Genomic DNA, 12,525 nt, shown 5'->3' on the forward strand with positions numbered 1-12,525 from the left:
TATCTTAAGAGTTGATCCATTGAAAGAGCTCTTCAGTGAGTAGAAAAGTTGAACTCCTTATAAAGATTAATTACAAAAATAATCAAATCAGTTCATGAATAAGGTACAGTTTCAAACGGAGCATTCCTGAAATTGCATTTGGTGATGAAAGAGGAACTCCAGTAGAGCTTAATTATCAGGTGATAAATATCAAGAAGTGGAGGTTAAATTCGTAACCTCTTCAATTCCTCGTTGCATACCTACACCGTGCTTTCTAGAATTAATCATTTTTTCGTGTCTGAGGAATGGAAAGCTCGAGCAACTTGGAACCAGTCGCCGATATATGGCTAGAAAAAAGTGTCAGATTACGCTTTTTCTACTATCTGAAAGTGGTCTACAACACGAAAGCGCTCACTGTATAGATGTCCCAGTGCAACGGCGCGTTCGTTGCTTTATTTTTATTTAATTATAGGTAGTTGTTCTTCGGTGGTAATAATTTCGAGAGCTCCATCATCGGAGATCTTGGCGTGCAGACGGAATCGTGATTGCCTAAGGCACCCCAGTACCATTATCGGGTATTCGGTCATTCGGAATATGTAAATTTTTCGTAGCAAGGCTGAGTCGAGTATAATTAACCGTTTACATAATTTTTCTATTCCATTTCGTTCCATTTATACTTTTAGCCATAAAGACTACCTGTGGAGCCAAAGTGCGTATTGTAAAATATCTCTTAATTTGGAACTGATGCTACTACGGTCGGTTATTTTGTGAATTGCAGCGCATTCGAATATGTTCAATATCCGTGATCTTTAATTAGCGCTGAACTCGATGAGACATCGACTTTTGTATTTACAAATTTATCGGCTTATTGATTTCGGTCGGCACTCTTCAAATAGCAATTAACTTCAGATACGCCACTGAATTTTTAGTACCTACTTGTACAGTTACTTGAATATAAAAATATGAGGCCAATTGAAAAGTCCCCGATCTGATGAACAGATGGCGGTGCTAGTATTTAATCAACATGATTTTTAGTTAGCACCAACCTTCAAACGATACGTGTCAAAATTTGACAGCAGTCCGACCGTTAGTTTGTGAAATATTGCGTTGTGAGAGTAGCTACTTTTGTTATTTGAAAAAAGATGGAAAAAAAGGAATGTCGTGTGCTGATAAAAATATTGCTTTTGAATGGAAAAAATACAGTTGAAGCAAAATATTGGCTTGATGAAGAGTTTTCGGAGTCTGCACCAGGAAAATCATTCATCATTAATTGGTATGCTTAGTTTTTTAAACGTGGTGAAATGAGCACCGAAGACGGCGAACGCAGAGGACACCCAGAACAGGCTGTCACCGACGAAAAAATCAAAAAGTTAACAAAATAATGTTGAATGACCGAAAAGTGAAGTTGATCGAGATAACAGACATTGTGAAGATATCATCTGAACGTCTACATCATATCATTCACGGATATTTGTACATGAGGAAGCTGTGTACAAAATGGGTGCCGAGCGAGCTCACAATTCATCAAAAGCAACAACGTGTTAGTGATTCTGAGCAGTGTTTGTTGCTGTTTAAGTGCAACAAACCTGAATTTTTGCATTGATATGTGACAATGGATGAAACATGGTTCCATCATTTCACTCCGGAGTCCAATCTAGTCAGCTGAGTGGACTGCACACGATGAACACAACAGTCAGCTGGAAAGATTATGGCATCAGTATTCTGGGATGCGTAAGATATAATATTCATTGATTACCTCCAAAAGGGCCAGACCATCAACAGCAATTATTATATAGCGTTATTGGATCGTTCAAAGGATGAAATCGTTAAAAAAACGGCCCCATTCGAAGAAAAAAAGGTGCTGTTTCATCAAGACGATGCGCCGTGTCACAAATCAATGAAAACAATGGCAAAATTGCATGAATTGGGCTTCGAATTGTTTCTGCATCCACCGTATTCGCCAGATCTGGCCCCCAGCGACTTTTTCCTATTCTCAGACCTCGAAAGAATGCTCACTGGTGAGAAATTTAGCGCCAATGAAGAAGTAATCGCCGAAACTGGGGCCTATTTTGAAGCGAAAGACAAATCGTACTACAAAAATGGTATCGAAAAGTTGGAAGATCGCTATAATCGCTATATCGCCCTCGAAGACAACTATCTTGAATAATAAAATCGAATTCTACCAAAAAAAACTGTGTTTTACTATGGAAGACCGGGAACTTTTCAATTAGCCTGTTATGTAATCTTCAAGGACGCAATGAATGATCGAGCGATCATAAAACTCCCGGCTTAATGTAAGTTCTTTCCTTTTCATTAGATATTCTGCTCGAATTTTCTATAGTTTCGATGAGTTAATCAACACGAAATTTTTCTCGTTGCTTGAAATGTATCAGGTGTCACAAATTCTTTGTTTAGTGAGGGGATCTCAGAATCTCTTCAAATCAGAAATCGAGCTTTTTTCTAGCTAGAAAAAAATGAATTGCACATTTTCGGGCTCGATTTTTCTGAGAACCAATTTGGTGGAAATGACCTTATAAATTCAACTATTTTCAAGCTATAAAAGAAAATGTAAAGTGGCGTGAAATGATAAATTCTCATAACTTCTTCATTACTGGTACTATGAACAGGAAACAAACAATAATGTGTTTTTATTGTAATTAGTTTTAAAGTTATTACTTATGTTTTTTCAAATGTAAACTATAAAAATTTCTCCAACAGATAAAATCGCTTTTTTTCCCTTTTCAAAAATATATAACATAATAAATTTCTTATTAAACTATAGAAATCTTCGAAATTTTCAGTTTCGCATGGCAAATCAACCATAAGCTTATCAATGATAAAATTAATCTCAGAACTTCAAATATTTGGTGCCACTAAGGTCTAAGGATTCAACACCGTTCGATTTTTTCAACATTTTCAAATTGATAAAGGTTGTGCTTTCAATGTTAGCAAAGGATAAAAATTCTAATGGTGTTGAATCCGGAGACCTTGGTGGCCACCGAATATTTCAATTATCTGTTCAAGTATTATCATAGATAGGCACTTGAAGGATTGGCTGTGTGAAACTGAAGTTTTTGATGATTCTTATAGTTTGATGAGAAATTTACATAGCATGTTACATATTTTTGAAAAGGGGAAGAGGCAGTTTTATTTTTTTACAATGTTCTTCTTGATTTTTCTGTGGTTTTGACTATATGATCAGCTTGAAATTTTCACAGACCTTGAAGTGGTCAAGTGTCAATACCCAAAATTTTGAACTCCGTCGGTTGAGTTTTTTTTCGATTTTTTTTGTGTCTCAGGACAGGATATATTATTTTCTTTGAAGTAGGATGATGCCATTCACCACTCCTCTCGCGATCCTCAAGATTCATTTCCTGATAATGTCATCTCCCGGTTTAGTAACAAGTATTTTACATCACCATTAGACACCTTTGGACTTTTGGCTTTAGGGTCATTTGAAGTCGTAGATTTATAATAACAAGCCTGCGACCATCGTAGCGTTAAAGACTAAATCAGACGCTGTATCGAAGTAATACCGGCACATATACGATACCGTTATTAAAAAATTACCAAAACAGTACCTAGTTATCATAAATGACGTATAGGGCAATCATAAGATGCGTTGTTTCATACATAAATGTATGTACTACTTTTTTTTACTGTGAATACTACTTTATAACCTTATGAATTTTGAAACAATTTTCTCTAAGAAATAACCATGTTTTGTTGAATCATTCAATCTTGCATTGTGCCTAGCGCACAGAAGGAACAGGCAGTGCCCAGCTTCAATGATGCGTGTTGAAATTTCGGGTCATATATTAGGTGTACAACGAAATAAAGAGATCGTAGATGTCATATAATAAGCTTAGGTATTTGTAAACCAGCCATTGAAATATTCGTCAATTAGTACCTGCATCATAAAGTTATTCTCGATTGAACATGTCTTGGTGGAACCAGCTGGGTGTAGTGTATTATGAGTTGTTAACACCGACTGAAACACTCACGATAGTTATCGAACGCAATTAATGAGGAATAATGGAATGATGGAATATTTTCAACTGAAATTTACACCATGTTCTCAGCCGACAGCCACCGAAGAAGTTTTATGATTTTATTAGGTTCGCGTAGATTCTACTAGAATGACGCAGATCCTCAATGAATGAACAATGAATGGATTCATGGGAACTGTCTAGGGATCCCAATTCTCAACCGTCTCGGTACTTCCGTTCCTCAAAATGTTAGATTTCTAAAACTACCAAAATCTACCAACAGATTCCTGCCTAATAAAAATTTCATAGAAATGCGGAAAAACAACTTAAAAAGTCACACTGGCAATCATAGGTATAACGAGGGAGGTTATTGGTTGATTAGAAGAAATAAATGAAATTGTGATTAACAATTTGACAAAAAAACATAAAAAAACTGAAGATTCTGCTTTTTTCAAAGAGGGGGTAAACGCCCCCATGGGTCAAGTCTAGCTACACCCCTGTTGTCGATCGCTTCAGTCATTTTGGAGCACGGGGAACCCCCTTATTCTCTCTAAGCGCGCATGAGCTTGCAGAAATATATGACGTGCCACTCCTGCGTATCAAGCTCAAGTAATATCAAGTACATAGCTTGATATCAAGTCAAGCAATAAATATCTCAAATCAAGTCAAGCCAAGTTCAAGTATGTAATTTTTCACGAGCTTGATTTTCAAGTCAAGTAGTTGATTGAAATATCAAGCTACTTGGCTTGATGAATCCCTATTTTCAATGTATTTTCATAAGATATATATTTTTCAAACTGTTAATATTTTATTGCTTTTTTCGCCTATGTTTTTGAATGAATGAATGAATTATTAGGATTTAGAAATCGGTGATGTTCAGCCATGCTTAGGATAAGTTATTTTTCTTATAATGTTTTTGGTAATTTCTAGTTCTCAATATTACGTTGGTATTTTTGAATTCAATTTTCCTGTAATTGGCTGATTTGACCTGTTGGAAAATAAAGGCTTATTATTATTATTTCAGTCTCAATGTTGAGTTATATCATTGTTCATTTCGTGAATATCTGTTTCAGGATTCCTGCACAGGACAAGTTATATTGGATGCTGTTTTCAATCACATAAATCTTATAGAAACACATTACTTCGGTCTTCGTTACTTAGATACATTCGGTCAAACAGTAAGGATTTTCATAAATACTAAGAAAAAATGTGTGTAATTACCCAAATGTTCTATTTTTCAGCACTGGTTGGATCCAGCGAAAAAATTAAGGAAACAACTCAGGTCAGCCGATCCTTACACTCTCTATTTTGGGGTGAAATTTTACGCAGTTGATCCATGTAAATTATTAGAAGAAATAACCAGGTAAATCTCTCAAAGTAAATGCTAGTGAATCAATGAAAATTTTTTCGTTTGAAGGTACCAATTTTTTCTTCAAGTTAAACAAGACATATTACAAGGAAGGCTACCGGTTTCCACAGAATTATCTGCTGAATTAGGAGCCTACGTCCTACAATGTAAGAACTGAGAAATGAATTCGAAAAAATAAAATATAAATAATTTTTTTTCAGCTGAGTTAGGGGACTATGATCCAAGAGTGCATTTGCCTGGATACGTCTCAGAATTCAAATTCGTCTCAAACCAAAGCTTAGAATTAGAAACACGGATATATGAACTTCATAAAACCTTAGTGTAAGTTCATATTGATTTGCTGATAAAATTTCCTATTATCTCACCCTTTCCTTATGCTAATTTAAAAATAGTACTAAATTTTCAAAAACACATAATGTAATGATTGACTAACGCATATCGTTGAGTGAAAATACATTCTATTCTTAGAATCAAGCAATTGATTTCAACGTTCTGGAGGGTTTTCTAGTCGATTGTTTTTCCGGAGTAATAATTATTTCCACGCATCTCGTTCAATTACTTTCTACCAGAGGTGGGCTTCAACAATTCAGAACAAACCACGGAGAAAACGAAAATCGAATTGATAATTTCAGTTTTGGAAAGAGAAAAAAAACTGTCAGAGCCATATCAGGGGAGGATGGTGGTTCTTCGATAAGATTTGTTGAATAAATGACCAAATTTATTCATACCGAATTTTTCTTTAATTTTTTATTTTAAAAACCTTAATGAATGATTGAAAAAACACTCTTAACAAAATAATCGTTTCAGCGATTTCTCTGAATCAACTAGGAAACTTAAAACTCGTTAAGTTGGAATTAACTGTAAATCAAATTTTAAATTGAATTGAATATTGTAATTAAACTTCGAAAGGCATCCAATAATTTTTCTTGAATTACAACCGTATGGCTCCATCTATCTTTTTTCTCTTATATCAAATTACTACCTACATCAAAGTGATCATCGATATAAACCTTTAAAAAGTTTTGCGTCGAATGCTGAACTTAATTATTAAAAAAGGGTTTAAAAAATTATTATTACAATTAACTTGTAACTTTTCTAAGTCAAGTAAAATTCCATAACACTAAAGCTGCAAAACCATAGAACTTGCTATTAGAGCCCAATGATCTTCAATTCTAAGAAGCCATGAAGGTATAATATATGTTCTGAGAAGGTTGGATCCATTACCCACACAACATCGTAAACGCTAATGTTCTAAAACACAATTAATCACTTCAGGCAAAACTATATGTTGAAATTAGAAGGTGGGTTTTCCAACTAAATGATTAATAGAATATGACAACAAACGTTTAACGAAATACTGTTGTTGAAGGATCTATTTCCGTATTTGATTGAGAACCATTTCCATTTCGAGGAATCAAACATAGTCCAACATTAATCTAGTTGCATACTACTCTGAACAAAATTAATGAATAATATTCCTTTGGTTATGTTGGTGAGATTTTGGATGGAAAATCCCTTCATTTTCCTGTCGTTATTCTGATTGTTTTTTAATCATAATACATAATCTCAAAAAATCAAGTGTGACGAATATTTTAGAAAAAATGTATTCGACGGAGAATCTATATATGGAGTTTCTTTTAAGCTATGTTTCGAAAAGCACATCGTCTATATTATGACCTTGGCGGAAAATACTCACACATAGCCTTTCATAAAGATTTCACATGAATTCTTGGAGGATTACTAGAGGTTATTTGGGAAATTCTTTCTCAGTTACAACCCTCAAGTCGTCCGAGGTGCTTGGACAATGTTCGAAAACCTCGGCTTTCAGGTAACCCTACAGATAAAACCACAGGGGCTCAAATCTGGGTAGCCCTGGGGCTACTGAAGGAATTCCTGCAAATATATCCCGAGACCAACATTATTTCCTCAAATGTGGGAGCTAGCCATGACGCTCCCCGAATTCCATGTACTTAAATTTAATGTAATGATTTTAGGGGACAGTTACCGTCTACTGCTGAATATAATTATCTCGACAGAGTAAAATGGCTGGAAATGTATGGAGTGGACCTTCATCCAGTATTGGTAAATGTCCATTTCAAATCTTTTTCAAAATAAAATTTTATTATTTCCGTTTCAGGGCGAGGACAGTGTAGAATATTTCTTAGGCCTTACCCCTAGTGGAATAATAGTTTTAAGAAATAAAATAACTGTAGGAAATTACTACTGGCCTAGGATAACCAAGATCTACTTCAAAGGTCGCTATTTCATGCTCAAAGTGACTGATAAAAATGTAAGCAACGCATGCCCGACTAAGGCTACATCATCGAATTGGTCTGAATTGAAGCATGCGCACCGGCGATTTTTCGAACAAAGTACCTTTTCCGTAATGATTGAATTATTTTCAGAACGATGAGAGTACTTATGGTTTCGAGACACCTTCCAAGTTGGGTTGTAAGCATCTTTGGAAGTGTTGCGTCGAGCATCACTCTTTCTTTAGGTTAGTTCAAGTTTATCATCCTACAGTACCTGATATATTCGCATTAGGGTCCAGATTTAGGTATGGGTAAGTTTCAAAAGAAATTATTGAATGTGATAACAAGTTGGAATGTTTCAAAAAACGCATGAAACTATAGAAAAAGAATGGAATGTCCAGCATTAGAATGAGGAATGAGGACCTTGCATGTTTGGTATGAAAACTAGAGACCGCAAAAAAATGGTAAAATGTCATTTGTAAGTGCGTAATTTTCTGAATAGAATTGGTTTGAAAGCATTAGATTTAATTCAATGTTGCATATTTTGGTGAAATATTTTTATTCAACAGTATCTAGAATGAATCAATGTGTTGAAGGTGACCCAGTCTATTCAGAATTGAACTAGTGGCATGTACAGAATTTCCTAATAAGGACGAGGTGTTTTTGAAACAATAGGACAATTGCATTGAGCCAAGGCCGTTATTAAGATGAAGTTTGGTGAGCATGTAACCTCCAGACAGATATTACTAATTAAAATTGTTGTGGCGATATTTGTAGAACATTTAATTAAGATAAGCATTATAATAGTTCGTCTCGGTAGTCGGTCTAGAACTCTGAAAATAAGTTAAGTAGTTTCACGTTGGAGAAAACAGATGGCAGTTGATGAAAATTATCTCCACGAGGTTCACTACATTTGAAAACATGTCGGCCTTATTGGAGAAATACGTTAGTTGTGTGTAGAATTGTGACTAAGGAACTTTATGTTTTCATTTATTTAGATCTAGCACCCGTTATAATACAGTATTTTCAAATATTTCAGCGGACGAACAGAAAAGCAAACCATCAAAGATTCACAAGTAAAAGGGAGAGTTCCTCCGACATTTTCTAGGAACCCTTCCAGAAGATTCAGTGAGAGAAATATAGAAGATTTCTCAGTCTTAGAACTGGACGACGTTCTACGTCTGCCAGATTGCGGGAGCATGAAGCACATTTCTATCCCTCAGCCAGCCCAAGGGTAAGTTGCAAGAAACAGTCTTGTTGATATATCGAAGGTTGAAATGGCATTCTAGGTACGACCAAAGTTACTCGCATCACATAAAAGATGACCATAGACGATCGGATTCTCCAAGGAGCACAAGAAGCGCACCGTGGACCCAACCACATTCCAAGGGATTGTACAATATATCGGCACCAGCTAGTCCTAGATCAATAAGATCCGCAGGCCCTAGATACAGATCATCCTCGGTAGATAGTCAGAGCTCTGGAGATTCAAAGACGTGTAAAAGGTACCTCTTCTTTATGAATGACCAGGACTTGGTCATTTAAAATGCCCACTCAATGGGATTGTCGAATGTCCTATTGTATTTAATTCAGCAAAAATGGCTCTTAATAATAATGTTATTTTCGTTCTGCAGAAAGAAGCATTCAGGCAGAGGTACTTCAGATAACGAGAGTGAGTTATCAAAAAGTTCTAGTCGATCTCATCATAGACACAAAAAGCATCGCTCTAGGAGCAGAAAGGGTTCCAGAGTCGATAGTGATGGTTCCTCGTCCAGAAGAAATAGCAGATCTAGGTTAGTTAATTTTATTCATTTCAATGAGTAATTAGAGATAATAAATATATCGGAGAGCCTGGTCCCCCCTGACTAATTACATACCATCAGCGAACCTTCCCATTGACGAGATGATAAAGAAAGTGAGCATCGAAAAAACCTTCATTACGATACTAAGTAGAAAAGAAGATGGGAAAGGTTCTCCCAGTTCTCGAAAAGAATAACACATTGTACACAGACAAACCACGACAGGGACTGACGCTGGAGTATTCGGGACTGGTATCAACTGCTCAACTGCTCGTTAGGTCGCTGTCTAAAGGTCTTTCAGGCAGAGATACTTGAAATAGAAAGATGTGTAGAAATTTCCCTAGCGACAAACTATCAAAAATGTGGTAAAGCGATACATACTGATAGCCAGGCTCACTTATCATCGATTCTAAGATGGTATTGGAGTGCCGAAGAAAACCCTATGAAACAGGAAAGAATAACAAGGTCTTTTTAGTCTGGGTTACCGGCCACTCGGGAATTAGAGGGAATGAAGAGGCCAACACACTTGCCAAGAAGTATCTGGATATTAGCAAGAATTATACTACACTGGATTCCTCACAGGACATTGTCGCTTTAGAAACCACCTCATGAGAATGGGTCTAGCAGAAAATGACGAGTGCAGATTCTGTGGGTAGAAGGAAGAAACTTCGTTCCTGTTGACGGAATACGTCGCCATCACTAGCCAACGCAAAAACTGCTTTGGACAAGAAACTTTTAGAAGTGAGGAATTGGCCTCCTTGAAGCCATTCCAGATACTGGAGTTTATTAGAACGCTGGTACTGGAAGGCGAGCTGTAGATGTTATGGAAGAATAGCTCTGGTGGGGGCACAATAGCAGTAAAACGAAAACCTCCTTGATTAAGTCTAATTTCTCAAATCTAGCAGTTGACATAGGGAAAATTTTTAGGTCTAAAAATTGAAGCATTTTATTATGCTCAACGCGGAAATAAATTTGATTTGAATTATGACATCTATGATTCTTCGTGAAAGTACTACCAAAATATACTCTTCATCACTGTCAAGTTTGAGATGAAATACAAATAATAATAACATAAAAATATCAATATCACTTAGTTGCTATTCCTATTTCATAATGTTTCTTTTTTCTTTTCAAGGCGGAGAGAGAGCTCTCAACCGGAGCTTGTTGACTCGAACTACCAATGGAAAGAGGCCAAAAAACGAATATCCGTCGATGGCAACGCTAACAACATTCAACAGGCCCATATAATCAGCGGTTCCAGATTGATAGACGAAAAAGATTACAAAAAAACTCAGAATTCCAAATACAAACATAGACATCAACAGAGTCGACCCAATTCACCTGGTGACTCGAAGCACTTCTTGTCGGACGAGGTTAAGAAACATTTGGAATTCGATCTCATTGACACGACGGGAATGTCAGAAAAACAGCTGAAAGAAATCCCTTACACTGTCGTCGAAACCAATAACAATTTCAAACAGTCAAAGAGTAAAGTCAGTCAAGCAAGGTGAGATCTGTTGGTTCGTTGGTTGTTTATTTTAATTGGTCCATTTTGAACTTGCCAACTCCAAACAGATCGCTTCATCATTTTTTCACATTATCTGTTGTATGAACAGAAAGAAGCTTGGATTTATCAAGCTGCTAAATGTTCACTAACTATAAGCTCGGCCGCATATCAAGGCACGACACTATGACATGGTATGGTACCATATTTTATGAACCACTATTCCTAATGGGGCATTGCATATTGAAGCACAGGAGCAGTACGCAGAAAACGACTCGTGTCGAACGCAGCTGTAATGCGAGGGATCGTACAGTGCATCCCATTTTGTGTGAGACAGCCAGATTTCTCGCTTGTTATTTGAGATAGAGCCTTGCGGTTTTCACGTTCCTGTCCTACTCCTGTACGTACCAGTGCAAGTTGAAGTTGCTAGCCGACGGAAAGGCTATGTTCTTAAGCAGCCATAAGTGTCGTTTCGAATCATTGTTTATTTTTCTCAGTAAAATCCAACGCAAGCTTGAAAAATTAGAGTTCTTATTCAAAAATCAAAGTTATGAAAATTTTGTTTACAATTCAAGAGATGCAAAACATTACTACATCATTCTACTTCGAAAATGTGAATCGAGTTAGTAAAGATAATTCACATAATTGTGACTTTGGAATGTTACTCTTCTTTTCAGTTTTGTTTCAAATATTTTGGAAACTATTAGGAATAACGCCAGCACTCACCATGTCATGCTGTCGTGCCTCAATATGTGGCCGGACCAACCGTTCGAAAATTTGTTTTTCTGTTTTCATTTCAAAACTGCAAATCCAATCGAAATGAAGATTTGAATCCCACTGAGTTTAGATTGTTATAAAATAACAATTTGAAGCTTTAATTTCGCGTATACAGTCTTTTCAGATTTTACATTATTCGTAGAATGTAATTTTTTTCGGAATAATTTGGGAAAACACTTAATTGTATCTGAATCCATTTCATGAGTACTTACACCTCGAATGCTTTCTTCTAGGATGTTAGACACCTTAACAATGTTGGAATATGGCGAAAACATGAGCCATCATAGGAAAAACAAGCTGAAAAATATGAACCCATACGAATCATCCAGTAATCTTATGGACAACTATGCAAGCAGAAAAGATATTTCCGAAAACATTTTGAAAATCAATCATGATCATTCTGACTCAGGTCTTGTAACTGATCAAGAAACACACAATAACGATAGGTATAACCGAAAAAAATACTTATATTGAGATAAGGTCATAATTGGTGTTTCGAAATGTTTTCAATTAAATCTGTTCTAGGCTGTTGTATGGAAAATTAGAGATGATGAGTAGTAGACCCTGAAGAGAAAGTCGGACAGTCTCCAGGAATATCTACAGTGTGAATGATAATTAAGTTATTGGAACAATATCTTCGATACCTATTTATTTTTTCCTACTTCTATGAAATAAATGTTAGATATTGACGTTGTTTTTTTTTTCAATTTATTATCATCAACATTCATCAAAACTCTTTTACTGATCCGATTTTGATGGAATTTTATATGGGAATTAGGATTGGGCTGAAATTAAAATTTTTTATAGATACAGTAGGCAGTGCGCTTGAGCAAGACCTCAATAATTCGTGTTCTCC

The 12,525-nt window shown here is 35.9% G+C and overlaps 1 protein-coding gene across 5 annotated transcripts in view; it reads left to right on the forward strand.

Moving 5' to 3' along the window:
• Positions 1 to 12,358, forward strand: part of LOC123686002 (band 4.1-like protein 4) — a 29,801-nt gene extending 17,443 nt beyond the window's left edge. For 2 of the 5 annotated variants that reach the window (XM_045625906.1, XM_045625905.1), the window contains exons 3-15: positions 5,042 to 5,146; positions 5,210 to 5,331; positions 5,386 to 5,483; positions 5,538 to 5,658; positions 7,332 to 7,419; positions 7,475 to 7,627; positions 7,743 to 7,900; positions 8,629 to 8,823; positions 8,879 to 9,094; positions 9,224 to 9,382; positions 10,524 to 10,895; positions 11,903 to 12,115; positions 12,195 to 12,358. In XM_045625906.1, coding sequence (XP_045481862.1) covers positions 5,042 to 5,146; positions 5,210 to 5,331; positions 5,386 to 5,483; positions 5,538 to 5,658; positions 7,332 to 7,419; positions 7,475 to 7,627; positions 7,743 to 7,900; positions 8,629 to 8,823; positions 8,879 to 9,094; positions 9,224 to 9,382; positions 10,524 to 10,895; positions 11,903 to 12,115; positions 12,195 to 12,237 — 2,043 coding nt within the window. In that variant the 3' untranslated portion in view covers positions 12,238 to 12,358. Of the gene's footprint in view, positions 1 to 5,041; positions 5,147 to 5,209; positions 5,332 to 5,385; positions 5,484 to 5,537; positions 5,659 to 7,331; positions 7,420 to 7,474; positions 7,628 to 7,742; positions 7,901 to 8,628; positions 8,824 to 8,878; positions 9,095 to 9,223; positions 9,383 to 10,523; positions 10,896 to 11,902 lie in introns of all 5 variants that reach the window. The other 3 variants (XM_045625908.1, XM_045625910.1, XM_045625909.1) reach the window with 3 other exon arrangements.
• Positions 12,359 to 12,525: the final 167 nt, after the last annotated feature.

This window comes from Harmonia axyridis, chromosome X (genome assembly GCF_914767665.1).
Source record: "Harmonia axyridis chromosome X, icHarAxyr1.1, whole genome shotgun sequence".
In the NCBI taxonomy this organism is placed as follows: domain Eukaryota; kingdom Metazoa; phylum Arthropoda; class Insecta; order Coleoptera; family Coccinellidae; genus Harmonia; species Harmonia axyridis.